Here is a 17,239-nt window from a genome sequence, read left to right on the forward strand (position 1 = left end):
GACTCTTCCCCTCGTGTCTCCGCTGCAGATTTTGTTCATGGGTATGATGACGGAATACTACCACTACTTCTTCACTACCCTGGTGAGTGCTCCTGGTAAGAATGTGGTACGCAAACGCGGTCCACACACTGCTTCAAAGCAGCCTCTTCAGAGTCAAAGCGCTGCTATTGTCCCCCGAGAGTCTCTCGACTTTCCTAAGACTCCTCTAAACTCGGTGTTGCTTAGCAACAGGTATCTTTATTTCTTTTAACAAAAAGATCAGCAATGCATGTCCATCAGAAGGGCGATGAAATCCCATTAAACAGGAGCTATTCTTAAAAGCACCATCTATAATTTCTACATTTATGCAGAAGAGTGCTGAAGTATGACCTAGGATCCTTTGATGTGAAAAAGCAGCATTCCTAACTGAGTCCAGGAGACAATGGGGGTTAAGCCACTCACCGGGTGGGTACCAGGGAACAAAACCAGTGAAGTTTTTGGAGGCACTGTACACATAGAACATTCAATATCATTAAGAAAAATAATGCTCATGGCTTAAGAAGTTCAAAAGAAACTCTGGCAGTTAAAATTTTGTCATATTATTGAGTTAAAGAGGATTTACTAAAGTCATTTAATACCCCAAAATTATAGCTCTCCCTCAATTGACCTCAGAAATCACTCAACAGACCCTGCATATATACCACTCTCCCTAACACCTGCAGGGTAAATTCCACTTTCTTACACAAGAAGAAAATCCATGTAAGTTTTCTTTACAATCTTTTTCATCTTTATAGTCAGCCATTTTCTTGGTAATCTTTAAGGGTTCTTTGAGTATAACCTGCCCAGATTCTCAGTGAGGTGGTCAGTAAGTTGCTGTTTTAGCAGATAAAATTGACAAGCCCAAGAGTGTGGGAATCAAAGGATTTGGAACAAGGAACATAAAGCAAATGCAGCAAATGTCCTTACAACATCCCAAGGGCATGTAGGGTATAGAACACATCAGGCCATAAGCTTGTGGTGGGAAGGGGAGCAGCGTGGAAGGCAGGTTCCTACACCCACACTTCTCTGATCTATGCCTCTGTGTTGCTGCCGACCAACTGTACCAATTCCTCTTTCAGAACAGTTGAAGCTGGTGTCAGCTGAGTGCTTTATCCTACTCACAGATACGGCCCTTCCCTATAACCATAAAAGCCAGAGTAGTGCAAGGCCAAGTGGTCTTGGGCCTCAGAATGTTATTTCGGCCTCATTGATGAAGAGCTGGTTTGGGAGCCATGTCAGAGACTAAACTGTAGACCCTATGAAGACTGGTCCTCAATAGAAGCTATTGATGGAGAACACATTTTACAGTCTTCTTTCCAGTCCTTTGCTCACTCTCCTGACCTCCTCCTTCTGCACTCACTGGGGAAAAAGCAATCAGACATGAATTTTCTACATTCTGTATTACATACAAATGCCAAGTTGTAGGACAGATAAGCTCTACATATGTTTAATATTTTCATCATGTGAGATTCAGCACACATGCTGGAACTTTATGTGGCTAAATAGCTTTCCCTCTATCCACTGAAGGTATGAAAGATAACTCTTCCGGCTCTTATTCTTTGTATTTGCTTTGTGTTTTCCTACAGCTTGATCTACATTCTGCCCTATTGCTTTTATATTCTAGCCAACTTTACCTGTAGGCATTAATGAAAATTTTCTGAACCCTTTAGTGAAAAGAAAATAAAAATTTTATACACACATACATATATATATAAACATATATAATACATATGTATATATACATAGAATGTATATATTATAATGTTGAAAAGGCAGTATGGGACTGGAAAGGTGGCTGGCTCAGTGGTTAAGAGTACATACTGCTCTTGCAGAAGACTGGAGTATTGGTTCCCAGCACCCATGTTGAGAGGTGGAAGGCACATAACTAGCTACAAGTTCACGGCCAAGTGATCAGATGCCATCTTCTAGACTCTACAGACACCTTCACTCAGTTGCACATACTCACACAGACACAGACAACCAGTTGAATAAAAAATAATAAAAGAAGGGATCTATATTTTTAAAAGACAGTATAGCTTTCTTGATCCAGAGCTAGCAGTGCTGGGCTGTGCTCTGGTAACTTCCTCTGCCCAATCCAAATCTTGGGAATGGGCAGAAACTAGAAAACATTTTCAAAAGAGTGAGAGTGTTGCATCTTCCGCAAATGCAAATCGTGAAGGAATCTAGTGCCACTGTCTTGAGTAACTGCCGTCCTCACTGTAGCTGAATCATGCCAGACTCCGTTTCAGAACACCTTTTCACTGCTAGACAATGTCTGCATGAACTTTTTTCTGCTATGTGTCATTTTGGGCTGGTTTGGTTTCTTCCCAAATGTGGAATATTTTTAGTCCTGTGGTTTTACTCTAAATGTTTTATATAAAAATAAAAATGATCATACTTTTTTGAATACCTATCTGGTGATAAAGTTCTGGTTTCCATGCATTTTCATCTGTTCTGGAAAACATGGGGTAGGTTAGGACTGTTCTCTGATACACTGTCAGAGAGAAGATGAGGCTCCTAGAAGTTTTCCCAAGTCCATAACCACAGAGTCCAATATATTCTCCAAAAGGCCCTGATTCTGAGCCCTTATCCAGTGACTATTCTTTATACTCTTGTTGAATGGAACAAGTGTTGCCATCAGGGGCCCACAGGATGCTATTTTTGCCCTCCAGAAGTCTTCTTTTCTTACATGCAGACTCCATATTTCATCGAAGCAGCATGACCCAGAATAGCCAGAAGCAGCAGCTGTGCTGACGATGGCTGATGCTGCCATTGCCCGGTACTTCCTTTGTGGTCACCATGAAGGACTTTTTCCTTTAGCTGTAAAATAAAAGCACAGAGGCAAAGGGCCAGAAAGAACTCATCTAACTCCTCAAAGACTGTAAAAATAGGATTCTTAACTTTCAAATATATCCCAGGTCTAAGGCTAGAAAAATTATTGGTAAATTTGTCTTCTTCATTTATCCAAGCTTAACATTCTTTCATACACAGGATGTGATAACACTGCCATTTGAGTGTTCAGCTTTTTTTATTGTTTCTGTAATCATTTATTTTCTTTTAGGTCAAGAACATCAATAATGCTAATGAGTTCCTACTTTTGTCTTTATAACGCTACACAGGACTTGTTTGCTTTAGACCTGGAACTTTACAGGTACAGTGGTGTAAATATGACTGGGTTTCGGTTGCTGAATATTGACAACCCTCATGTGTCATCTGTCATTGAGAAGTGGTCCATGGAGAGGTTGCAGGCCCCACCCAGACCCGAGACTGGCCTTCTGGACGGCATGATGACAGTGAGTAGCTTTATTTCATTTTAAAAATAAGTTTTGTTTATTTATTGCTTGAGAATTTTATGTAAGTGTGGAATCTGTTTCATCAAATTCATCCAGACTCCCTTTGTTCCACCCCAAAGTTTCAGAGCACTGTAAAAAAGGGTATAGATGTGGGCAGAAAGATTGTAAAGGACAGCATATAATTTTAATGAAATCTCGTGATTACATTTTAACTGTATAAAAGTAAAGTTAAGCATCTACTATGCTTTCAATAGTGTAAGTATATGTTATTATAATACATACCTTGAGAATGTTTGAGAAAGAAGGAAAGATGATCTTTAGACATTTTCAATCTTGTGTCTAGCTATTATCAGAAGCTGTAATCAATCTTTGCATTTCCAATTGCACTTGTCAAAAAAAATTAAGTTGCTATCATCATTGTGCAAATAAAGAGAGAACAGGAACAAAAGAAAGGGTAAGGAAAGAGTGTTCACCCATAGGGATGTGTCTCTGTGGATGAGTGCAAACGAGTGAGAAGCATCCTGTTTTTAATCATTATCCAGACCTAGTCTGCAGAAGCAGGTACAGACAAACACCAGAACTCCACGTGGCCTGTGGGGTCACGTCCTGACTATCTCAACTTCACATGGGCACCCTTCTGCAAATGCTGGCCGTGCTTAACTCCAGTAATATGTCACTCCTGACCCAGATGGCAAAAGAGTCAGAGGTAGTTGCCTGAACAGAAACTTGCAAACTGCCTCATAGAGATCTTTGAGGAAGCATCATTTGTCTCACGCTGTCAAATGTATCTACCCTTGCTTTATATCTCTAATGAGGATCCCTGGGTGAAAAAAATAGAAGGAAATAATAATAATAAAAAAACCTTGCTTCCTTTGTATGAACAGTGCTACTAAGGGGAGAGATATTTGGGAATGCGAGCAGGGAATAGCATTCTAAATTGGTGTAATATTTCACTCTCTGTTCCCATCATCCAGAGAAGCATTCTTGCTTTTAAGATGCAATTTACTGATAACTGAAAGGTATCATCTCGGTGAAAAATGAACTTAGAACTTCCTTTTTCATTTTCCTGTGAGGAACAAGTGAAATGAAGGAAATAAATGAATGAATTAAATGGTTCTGGGTGGTTCTGTGTTCAGAGCCCCTGACTGTTTTGCAAGCCTGAAATAACTCTTAAAACACACAGTGATCTGAGAGGTAATGATGGAAAGTGCTTGAGCACAAATGAGTCTTCTGCCATTTGAAACATTGCGTTGGGAAAAAGCAAGAAGCAAATACCCAGAGAAAAGCTAGATTTCAGAAAAGCAAGGGGACTGTCACCTCCCTGGTTCCAGCAAGATTTCTATCCCAGGATGATCTAGCTCTCCCATAAGTCTTTCCAGTGCCCACTGTGCAACTCTAGGCAGTAAGAGTTGGAAGCTATTCTCACACCGGTAATGTCATAGCTTCATGCCAAACTTTGAATATCCTTCACAAGAATGGCTTAATTTACCGAAAACAAAAGTTTCAGTCTGTTCAATTATATGGAGCTGACAGAATGATGATTTTTATTTATTGAGCAAGTTGAAAACCATGGAACAAGGAAGATAGAGCCATAAAGTTTTCACAGAGTCAGGCTAGCATAATATAAATTTTCTCCCCAGTGTTGTTGCCCGTCACCTGAGCTAACAACAGCCCATGGGGCAGGAAAAATGTTAAAGCTGGGTCCTAATTTAAAGAAGATGCCATGATCTGTCCAAAAAACAGATGGACAATAGGTTTGAGAAATTCTTGTATTTTTATCATTATTTTATTAATAATAATAAAAGAAGAATTATGGTTAAAGAGATAACTCAGTATTTGTTTCTTCTGAACACATCTGTGAGGAACTGAGTTTGAATCTCCAGAACTCACATAGATTCAGGGACAGTAGCATGGATCTATAATCTGAGTTTTCCTACAGTGAACTGGGAAGGGAAAACTAGAATTCTCAGAGACTTCTGGGCTATATTAGAGCTCATTGTTCAGACAACAACAACAGAAAGAAAAAGGAAACAGTCTCAAGCAGGGTAGGAGGTAAGAACAAACATTGGTGGTTGTCCTCCTCCTCTACAACTGTACTGTGTGTAGTACACACACACACACACACACACACACACACGCCTCCTACTCACAAAATGTTATTTTATGAAAAAGAAAATGAGAATTTATAAAACCAGAAGAGTGTTTCAGTGGAATGCTGTAGAATCAGTTCCAATAACTATGACAGGGCATGTCAATAAGAGTAAAAAGCAATGATATAACACAGCACCTTCCTGTACTGATATTTCATTTGTATTTTAATAAATGATGCTTGCCTGAAGCTCAGAGAGCAAAACAGCTGCACTGCTCAGTCTTACAGAGCAGGCAGTGGTGACACATACCTTTAATCCCAGTAGCCACACTAGAAACTGTGAAGTAGTGGTGCATGCCTCTAATCCCAGCTCTAGGGAAGACTATAAAATGAGAGGAGACAGCTCTCAGGCTCATCTCATTTTGAGATTCCTGGAGGCAGGATAACCATTTAAAGAAAGCTTTAATAACTATGCATTTGATAAAATAATTTATTCAGAGGATAAATTTAATTAAGATCATACCAAAACAAAAAGATGTTTAAATGAAGAATATTCATATAGCCCCAAAACATTTTTCTGGAAAGCCAAAGTTCTTACAAGTAAGAAGCATGACTTATTAATGAAGATGGAGGCTATTCTCAAATAATAAATTATTATAAACTAATAATTTATGAACTACTAATAGCATTACTAGTAAGGACATTGGTTAGTTTTAACTGTCAACTTGACACAACCTAGAGTTATCTGGGAAGAGAAGCTTAAAGAGGAATTTTTAGCTCAAGTTAGTCTGTGGCATGTATAAAGGGGATATTCTTGACTATTAATTGATGATGGAAAACCCAGCCCTTTGTGGGCAACACCATTTTCTATGCAAAGGTTTTATGCAAAAGAAAACTAAAAAGGTAGCTGAATAAGCAAAAAGGAAGGCATAGATCCACACATTTATTCTCACTCTGCTCTTGGTTTGTGGAAGTGATCCTCATTGTTACTGCGGTTTGACTTCCCCAAGACAACCGGCTATATCCTGGAATTGCAAATAAATTGCAATTTCAGGATATTTATCACAACAACAGAAAAGCCAATAGAACAATAAGTAATTATAAATAATCCCATTGATATAACAGAATTGTATTCTCTAAACGTCATCTGTTTCATCCTGTCATTCTCCTGGATGCACTGCCTGTATCCACTATAGTGGTTTTCTTACGTGTGCCACGTACATTTATAGATTATAGGTGTGAGCATGCAAGAATTAGAAAATAATATCACGAGGAAAGTGTGTTTTGATTACCTGTTGACTTATCCATTTCCAAAACAATGTATTAAAGTTTTTCTTAGAATTTTGTTCACTAAACCAGCTTCAAGGAGTGTCATCATATATGTCAAAACACATCTTTATCTGAAAATAGAGAAGTCAGTCACAACCAGATTCCATTTAGTTGAATTTAGATTTAAACACAGATATAATTAAAGAAAGAAAAACATGCTTTAAGAATCGAGCTAAAAAAAAAACTGTTGCTTGGCTAGGTTCAAAACAGTGAAAAGCACTAGTCAAAAACATCTGAAGATTTTTTTTTAAGTATTTTTGTCCCAACTGCAGTGTTAATTAGCATAGCTAAAGTCTAGAATGGTTTTTGTAAAGTCTACTTTGCTTCTTTTTGCTTTTGTACATTCCCTGAGTATCATTGGGCTCATTCAAATGATAGAGTTTTGTATTGATGGGGAGATGGGATGGCTCACTTTCAGGATGATTGTTCTCTGATCATAGAGGATGATGATATGTGCTAATTATCATTCAGTTGCTGAGATAAATCAAAATAACCAAGGGCAACTTCAGGAAGAACGAGTCTATCTGTGCTCACCCTTTTAGACAGGCAGTCAGTAATGGTGGGGAAGGGCGGCAACAGACTACTGAGGCAGGAAGACAGGGAGGGATCACATCTTCAACTGCAAACCCCAAGTAAAGGGAGTGGAGAGCACCACCAACTATGGATCCAATATTCAAATACCCGAGCCTATGGATGAACATTTGTCATTCAAATATAAACATGGTGTGTGATTCAGTAACACCAAACAGACAGAAGCCACCGAGCCCTAACTGTCATTTTCCTTCCTGGTTCACAAATGCACTTCTAATAAGAGGCAGAGTGGGGATTGTCACTCTACTCTCTTACATATAATAGTTCTGCAAATGTGGTCCACAGGAAAGATGTCTTTGGAGATCCACTTTGAGTCTTCACAGAGACTCCCGAGATAAAAGATAGCAGCCTACAGGATTAACAGAAAAGGCAACATTTTTCTTAACAAAGGGAACCAGAGTTTAGGTCCTGGCTATGTTGCCAGAGAAAGTGGCCTCTCTACATCAATTTGTTGCTCCGTAACTCTGTATAATACCAACATAGTGTCATTCCACTAAGCAATTTAGACAGCATACACACCCCTATGATATAGGGATGAATTTGCTTATCACACTGCTTTAGTCAGTGAGAGAACAAAGGATATTCTGACAGGCAAAATGTAATCAACCTTTATTTTACCCCACTGACAGACAATAAAAATCTTGAGATTATAAAGAGTGTTTTATCAACTGAAGTGTTAATTAATACATCAAAAGTTTGCCTTCTTGAGAAACTAGAGCAGGAGAATTATTGTATTATTTATTTATGTTCTTATTTACGCATGAGAGACACATTCTTTATTATGCCAGTTGCCCAAGGTGAGTCCTTATCTGATACTTCTGTGACATGGGGTGACCAAAGGCCTTTTCCAGTGTGTTTGCTTGCTCTGTTTGTAACCTCTTTCCTCTGTTTCTCCTGGTCTCTATCTAAAACCAGTACTTACTCACTGAGGTTCAAATGATGGCGCCCACGCTGCCAAACCTTCAGTGGACCCTCTGGGATTTCTCTCCTAACTACTGAATATTAAGACTGCTTGTGCTGGCCTTTTTTGACACCTCCTCAAACCCATTCGCAAATTTCACTCACCAACAGGGCATTCTGCATGCTATGTGCTCAGTAGCAATGTAAAGAAGCAATGCTTCCTCCAGCACTAGAGTTTCCCAGGTGGCAGCATTGCTTCAAAGAGCTTGCATCCTCAGCAGAGTCCCATAGACCATTTCCCCAATCCCTGACTTACCTATTACAACTGTTTCCAAATTTAGAGAGTAATGAGAAACCTATGCTTCTTGGCCATTTGTTCTCCAAAGACCAGTTTTCTTCCCAACCTCACAACTGGGAATACAGTATGCCAATTGTTCTTGTCTCTGTGGTGATGGGGCATCTCATTGGTTTGTCTTGTCAATTACCACCACGTCCTAATACTTCACTATTTGCACAAAGAATACAGAAGCAAAATAAGCTGTCATATTTACAGTAACAGCTTATTACATGAAAAGAAATAAAAAGTAAAATCAACAAGGGCAATTTTCACACAGGGTAGAGCCCTGACAGGCCTGGGTTTCTAGGTGTTTTATTCTGTTGAAGCTCACTAGAAATTGCTTGACTCACAGCAATGATATGTTACTATACCTGTGAAGTGTTGCCAACCAGGAAATGACCCAAACACACACAGCACCCACATAAATGACCTTGCTCTCCTGCCCATCCAGACCTCAACTGATGCAGCATAGCCCAGCACCCCCGAACAAATAGTGACATTTGCTACAATCACATTTTCGCATAAATATTTCATAACCCCAGACTGCAGAAATACAAGCACATTTTTCTAAAAATTTAGTTCAAGATGTTTTCCCCCAAGTCATGGGCCAGTACTTTCTTTTGGAATGTGCAGAACGTTATCACCTCAAACCCCCTGAGTTAGTCCCTTACATTATATATTTGCTAAGGATTTTATATATATATATATATATGCCAGAGGTGGGAAAGAAGAAGGTGAAATAGTGTCTCCTGCACATTATTGGGGCTATTTTGGAACTCATGAATTCACAGTAATTGTAACTACCCAAGCAATGCTTGTCCAAAATCAAGCCAGTTGGCCTTCCAACATGAATAGGTTTATGAGGCTCTGCCTTATTTGAGAATATGTTGACAGTTTATGGCTACTCAGGGGAGGGGGTCATCAGTTTTCCCCAGGCATTTGGCTCATCATAGGTTGCCAGTGGTTCAATGTATGACCCTTCACCCATGATCATATGAACAACATTAATTGGACTCAATGAATTGTAAAAAAAGGAACAAAAGTTTATGAAATTGGGACAGAGAGATGGAAGGTCTGAACGAATCTGAAGAGGTTAGTGTGGGGTAGGTATGACCAAAATACACTGTATATATGTATAAAATTCTCAAAGAATAGATAAACTAATTTTTAAATATTTCATAATTGGAAGACTATATCATTCATAAACAAGATGCTTATGATGCTGGCATGTAGTATATGGCCTTGGATTTTAGCCTTTATCAAACTACTATTGTGATCATTAAATAACTGGACAAGGTGGGACCAGAGTTCGTATCACCAACTTTAAGGATCCATTTAATCCCTTAATTTTATTTCCGTGAAGAAGTAAAGGGATAATAAAAGTTCATTGTTTCCCAAGGATTCTGAACAAGGCTAGATGTATAATTAGTGCTCAGTAAATGTCCACTGTTACTACTGATTCTGTTTTATAAAGTAACCTGCCTATACTCACTTTCTCCCAATTAAACCAAATAAGGATAGCAGAATGGTGAAGAACATGGGTATTAGCTTGAAGCAAGCAGGGGGCTAAACTCTGTCCCTGTAAGTGACTAGCGGGGTAGATGTGTACCAGCTAATTTCTACAAGACTCAGTTCTATCATAAACAAAATGGATTATATAAATCATGAATCAACCAAACAAATTAAGCTTAGCAATTGCCAGTGCCACTACCACCAACCTCATGCCTCTATAAAGTATAGTAGCAAAGGGATTTATGTTGAATCTTAGTATTATATAGTGGTTACAAAAATGCACTATATTTTAATATATGAATCAATAATAACTTATTCTGTAAATGTTTAGTAAACTATTTCTATATCATGAACTGTGCTTAGGTACTAACTGCTGAATTTGAACAGTTTCTGCTTTTAAAAAAATCACATTGAAAACACTATCCTGAGTGAGGTAAGCCAGACCCAAAAAGAGGAACATGGGATGTACGCACTCATATTTGGTTTCTAGCCATAAATAAAGGACATTGAGACTATAATTCGTGATTCTAGAGAAGCTAAATAAGAAGGTGAACCCAAAGAAAAACATATAAGCATCCCCCTGAATATTAACCTTCATCAGGCGATGAAAGAAGACAGAGACAGAGACCAACATTGGAGCACTGGACTGAAGTCTCACGATCCAAAGGAGGAGCAGAAGGAGAGTGAGCACGAGCAAGGAACTCAGGACTGCGAGGGGTGCACCCACACACTGAGGCAATGGGGATGTTCTATCGGGAACTCACCAAGGCCAGCTGGCCGGGGTCTGAAAAAGCATGGGACAAAACCGGTCTCGCTGAACATAATGGACAATGAGGACTACTGAGAACTGAAGAACAATGGCAATGGGTTCTTGATCCTATTGCACGTAATGGCTTTGTGGGAGCCCAGGTAGTTTGGATGCTCACCTTAATAGACCTGGATGGAGGTGGGTGGTCCTTGGACCTCTCACAGGGCAGAGAAACCTGCTTGCTCTTTGGGCTGAGGAGGAAGGAAGACTTGATTGGGGGAGGGGGAGGGAATGGGAGATGGTGGCGGGGAAGAGGCAGAAATCTTTAATAATTAAATAAATTAATTAATAAAAAAAAAATCACATTGTTAGCTGGGCCATGATGGTACACACCTTTAATCTCAGCACTCGGGAAGCAGAGGCAGGGGGATATATAAAAACTAACTCCAGGAAGACTCCAAAGGTACAATGAGAAACCTTTTCTCAAAAAACCAAAAACCAAACAAAAGCAAATTCACGTTGTTTTTAATCAAGTGATGAGTATTCAAAACAATTTGACATTTCAATGACAGAGACTGAACAGAATAAAAAGCATCCATAATAAAGGTATCTCTTGCTTCAAAGCTGTTGAGATACTAGGTATAGTGTCCATCACTTATGCTCTCTTTCCACCTGCATGAAAACATAGTTAACAGCAAATATTGGATGAATCAACTAATTGCAGAAAACTACATACAAAATTTTGTTAGAACCTGGATTCTAGGCTTAACTTTGTTAAGTTTCCAACTATATACATATGTGCTTCCATAAATCAATATTTTGCCTGAGGCCAGTTTTACATATAATAAGTAGCTTTATCTATATGTTCTGCTTACTTTGGAGAATTACTGCGAATTTCAAATGAGCTAATATATTTGAAGTTGCAAAGAAAGCCCTCCAGTAAAGTATGAGGGTATTATGAGATTTTTATCCCCAAAACCACAGGGCAGTATATTTGACAAAATATTATGAGTATTATATAAAATTTAGCAAGTGAGAAGAATTTTATGAGGAAAAGAAGGAAAAGATAACTATTCCAAAAGAGAATTAACTACTTTCAGTCTTTTTCATGGTAACTCATGAAAGCAAATGTAAATTTGTTCTGATCACAGACCTGTACCTCACAGGGCTTCCCTGAGCTAGCCATTCAATTTCATACCATGGACTTTAACTTCCCTCCTCAAGTCTGATCAACACAAGTAACCTTAATAATAATACAATCACCTATTAGCTCTATTTACTAGCAAGAAATTGTTTTCTCTGAAATATAAAACAAAGAAGAAGAGAGGAAAGAGGGAAAGAAGGAAAGGAGGAGGGAAGGAAGGAAGGAGGGAGGGAGGGAGGGAGGAAGGGAGGGAGGGAGGAAGGAAGGAAGGAAGGAAGGAAGGAAGGAAGGAAGGAAGGAAGGAAGGAAGGAAGGAAAGAAAGAACTAAAAGACAAGAGCTGATATTGAAATAATGAGATTTTAGTAGATTTGATTTCAAGGTAGTTGACTTTACCACTGAGCTTAACATAGAAGACACTCCAAAAATGTTTCTGGAATAAAGTCTTTTATGATTGACCTGAGTTTCTATTTTGCTTTGTTTTTAAGAACTCAAAAACCAAACGTAGGATTCTAATTTATTCTGGAATGTAAGTTTTCCTTTTGCAGAAAAACAGCAATCAGTGACTGAAAACTGTTTAGCTAAGGAACAAAAGGTCTTTAAGCACAGACAGACAGCAAGGAGGAATGGCAAATGCATGGGTAGAGGGAGGTAATAAAGATGAGAACTGATGGCATGGTTCATATTTTTCCCCACAGACAGAAGCAGCTCTGATGTATGACGCTGTGTACATGGTAGCCATTGCTTCGCATCGAGCCTCACAGCTGACTGTCAGCTCTCTGCAGTGCCATCGACACAAGCCATGGCGCCTTGGACCCCGATTTATGAACCTGATCAAAGAGGTAAGTTTACCTTCCTTGTAGCTCATTTGCTTAGTGCCACTTAGCATGTCCTTTAGATGTGCTTCTGATGGCATGGTGATGCTAATGGAGAAACAGTCACTGTCAACTGGTCTTCTCAGATCTCAAGGTCAGAAGTTTGCCTATAGGAACTATTCTATATTTTCACATATTATGCTGTGATGCTCCAGCAAGCTACTAAATCCCAATACTACTAACTGTCTGTCATGTTAGCCATGTTCCAATTATGCCTGTCTCTCCACACATAAGAACTTAGGTATTGAATCCATAGGGATGTTAATTCCCACACTGGGTTCTTGGTCTTCCACAGAGGCTAACCAAAGACCTCTTTATGGTAGAGCAATTTTTCCCTTTGCTAACAAAAGAGAAAAGTGTGGTTCTATTGAAAATTTCTTTAGTGTCCTAAAGGTTCTTAAGAGTAGAGGATATTTAGGAAGAGGCAGCTCTCTATTAATATCCAGGTATTAAAGGCTATACATACTATATCTTGCTCTCTGGAGCAATTTAAATTCTCTTTCAAAGACCCTTCCAGGACTCTTAAAATATGTGTGCCTTTGGATTATCTTGGAGACCAGAAGGCACTTTTAGGTATTTATGGACTTGGCAATATAAAATAAGAATCTTGGGAGCAAAAAAAAAAATCTGACTGAGTAAGCACACAATCCCATGACATGCTCTAGAATTTTCTCTGTGGGATACAGAAGTTGGTTCTCCATTGGAGACTATCTTCTTCCCTATCCAGACTGGAGAAAGTCAGAGACAAAACACTAATTGAGAAGCATATGTGGGGATAGAATACAAATGGAGAAGGCTCACCATAGACAAAGGAAAGTTAGCAGTATCGAATGGATCTCTGCTGATTTCCTCAAAACCCACAGATCACCTCTCTGCTGTTCAATCTGCTTCCCTGTGCATGCTGAGTCCATAAATATAAGGAGCAGATAAAGGAAGTACATAAGAAGTAAGAGTCCAAGAGCTGAGAGAAGACAACTTGCGGTGCTGGGAATAGGGTTTCTACTTTCTAGTGCAAAGCCTGCTCTTTGAAGACTGAAGAAGAACCCTTCCTTACATTCTAGCTTATCTTTCCTGTCCTGTCCCACTGACTGCTTAGCTATAACCCCCAGCTCTGCTAATGCTTATGAGCAATATAACCAAGATTAGATACTTAACCTTTCCGTGTCTGGAATTTTGATCTGAGAAATGGTAATAGGCCATCTACCTTCTCAGCATTATTGAACAGAAATTGAGTACTTTACTACTTGCAAAGAATAGTGAAGGGGTCCAGTAAGCATCTGAAATATTGGCTTCCCTTAGCATGAGAATGCACACTTATAATAGCCTCATTCAGTTTACTGAGGATGGTGCCAGGAATTTAAAACTGGCAATGACAACAGAGAAATCACAAATAGCTATGAAATGCAATACCCTCTCTGACAGCTACATAAACCTGACATACTGTGGCTAATAGAACAATGTCACGTGGCCTTCCCTTCTCCCTGTGCTCATCATAGTCATGTCCTGAATTGCCATCCTGATTACCTTGATCTTTAACAAGAAAACATCTTGTTCCCCTTTATCTTAAGCCAGTGCAAGGAGAGGCAAAATCCATAAGGAAGCCTGAGATCAAACATTCAAAACACTCGAAGCACCATTTTACTCCCACTTCAGTTACATAAGAAGGCGAAATTGCCAAGCTGCATTTAGGTATGTTTAAAAAAATAATGAGTCCAAGAGAAGGGATGACATTGACAACAAGAACACATTTTCTATTTCTGTACTAGGAAGAGCAACTCCCCACTCTCAAGATCCCTGGTTGGGAATGAAAGGTAGGCTTTCAGGGGAGAATACAAACATATTTGACAGCAATGTTCCTATCCTCTCATTGACTTTTGGCATATGCTACCTTTGGCAGGGTGTTGATCCCTGCAGGTAGGTTGGCATGGTGGTAGGGTGGGGAACCAGGACTCATGCCCCAGGCTATTGGAAGACAGGTAGAGAGGGAATTCTGTGGTGAATTGAACATTAAACAGAAACATGCTGATGTTTCTTTGGCTGAGAACATCGCCAAATTTTGCATGTGTCAAATTTCATTGTAAAACATGAAGTAAAATCCTAGGTCCTGTCACTTCCCCAGGTCAATTCCTGCAGTTATTTTCCATTTCTAGAGGATTTCTAGCCTAGGAAATCTGGGAAATAACGAGAAGGGTGAGCCAGCACACTGAACTTATGGAGTAATGCCAGCCTCCTCATGGAAGGTAAAGCTTCCAGGGCAGTAATCTGGACAAGTGCACAGCATTTTGAGTTAGGAAGCCGCTAAGATGAGTACCTTAAACTAACTTACCATTCAGTATTCTGGGCTGACAGTAGAGTGGGTAGGATCGATGACTATTTGGAACATGATGCTGCACATTCCAGAGTCCACTTCCTGGAGATGTATATAGTAGAAGATGATAATGGTCTGCTCAACAAAACTTACAAGAACACCATCTTTTAGGTAAACTGATAATGAGAGTGGTGGCTAGCTCTAGCCTCTAACTGGCTAATTCTCATATTTTGGTTAACCCATCTCTAATAAACTGTGTGACTTACCAGGAAAGATTCAGCATGTCTGACCTGGCGACTGGCTGCATCGCGTCTACCCTGGAGAGGAGCGGCATGGCGTCTGAGCTCACTTCCTCTTCCTCCCAGCATTCTGTTCTGTTTACTCCACCCACCTTTGTTCTAACCTATCAGGCCAAGCAGTTTCTTTATTAATTATCCAATGACCTTCCTCCATCAAGCTATTTAAGCAAACTAGAGGGTGAGATAAATTTTAAGATGCCTATCCTGAAAAGTTGGCCCTAAGATAATTATTTATCATTGCATTTTGATTCCCAAGTAAAATCTATGGTGTCTGATAGTCTCTGGATTCTCAGGGCTAGCCCTAGATCTTGTTTGCTAGATCCACTCAGCTTTTTCATTGTTGTTGACAGTTATCCAACTTTGTGATCATTCCCACCAAGTCCCAGCTCAATAGCAACCACTCTCATTATCAGTTTACCTCCAACTTCATAGAGAAAAATGAGTCTAACAGGTATGAACAACTTCAGTTTGCAAAGTCTTATTAGCCAAATCTTTAGTTCATTCCCTTTCCTCATCCCAGACCCAGGGTTAAGGCCCAGTGCTTGTTCCTTAAGGTTTTCCTGGGTTCATGCTCCTCTGATACAGTCTACCAGTAAAGCAAGTCCTACAGCTCCCTCTTCTGAGGACATTGAACTAAACTTATCAGTTTATTTCAGCGATCACATTTTCTAGAAAGTGTTTCAAACAATGACACACACACATTTATCCTTTGCACTATTCTCCACAAGTACTGTATAGACATTTTCATTATTGATTCTCTGAAAATTTAATAAAATATATTTTGGTCATATTTACACTGCTCACCTAACTCATCCCAGATCAACTCTTCCTTCTTTACATATTCAACTTTATTGTTAAAGCCCACCAATTCCAATGTGTGCTGCCCATATTTTCTTGGGTGTGTGAGCAACAATTTGGCCATGGTTGACCTACCAAGAACCAAATTCTTAAAGAAAACTAACACTCCCTTTCCCAGTAGTAATTAATTGACAATAGCCCATGGTTTGGGTAGAACTCTGTGTCCAACTGCCCTCTTCATGCTGGGAGTTCTGTGGCTTGAATTTATACATATTTTCCATATGTTGTCACAATCACTGTGTGTTTATATATGCAACTGCCCTGCTGTATCTGGAAAATACTGGTTCTTTGTAATCTCCTCCCTCTTCCACAATGCCACATAAACCTTTACCACTAAATTTATAACATTTTATTATGGAAGTGTTTCTACATGTCCTACACACTGAGTTTCTTGGAAATAGAACTTGTATCCTCAGGGCTGGAGCAATGGCTCAATGACTAAGAATACTTGTTCTGCAAGCATGAGCCCCTGTTCTACTTTTGTTTCTAATGCTATAAGGAATGAAGCATCCAGACAAAGAGTTTGTGTCGCTGTAAGGAATTAAACACCCAGGCAAAGAACAACATAAGAGAAGAAAAGTTATACTCCACTACTGATGGACTTGAAGGCTATATGGTTCAAAAAACAACATGGGACCCGAGTTCAAATCTTTGGCACCCACATAAAAATTGGGCGCGCCTAGGCATGTCAACAACTCCAGTACCAAGCTGGGGGTCAGACACAAGTGAACCTGGGAAGCTTGCTACCAAGCCAGCCCAGGTGAAATGGCAAGCTTCTAGCTTAGTGAGAAACCCCATCTCAAGGCAGTGAGACAGAAAAGACAAAAATGTCTGGAGGATGATACATGACATTCTGCTCTGGCCCCTTTAGGCATTTGTATAGGCACTTGCACGCTCTACCTCTCCACACACTAAGCTTTGCCATAATCATTTTTCTTA

General features: G+C 39.5%; 1 protein-coding gene across 6 annotated transcripts in view; it reads left to right on the forward strand.

The window, feature by feature from the left end:
• Grik1 (glutamate ionotropic receptor kainate type subunit 1) overlaps positions 1 to 17,239 on the forward strand; it is a 384,033-nt gene that overhangs the window by 280,893 nt on the left and 85,901 nt on the right. For all 6 annotated transcript variants that reach the window (XM_057763946.1, XM_057763948.1, XM_057763950.1 and 3 more), the window contains exons 5-7: positions 29 to 82; positions 3,138 to 3,311; positions 12,659 to 12,802. In XM_057763946.1, coding sequence (XP_057619929.1) covers positions 29 to 82; positions 3,138 to 3,311; positions 12,659 to 12,802 — 372 coding nt within the window. The remainder of the gene's footprint in view (positions 1 to 28; positions 83 to 3,137; positions 3,312 to 12,658; positions 12,803 to 17,239) is intronic.

Source organism: Chionomys nivalis, chromosome 3 (genome assembly GCF_950005125.1).
Source record: "Chionomys nivalis chromosome 3, mChiNiv1.1, whole genome shotgun sequence".
Lineage (NCBI taxonomy): Eukaryota > Metazoa > Chordata > Mammalia > Rodentia > Cricetidae > Chionomys > Chionomys nivalis.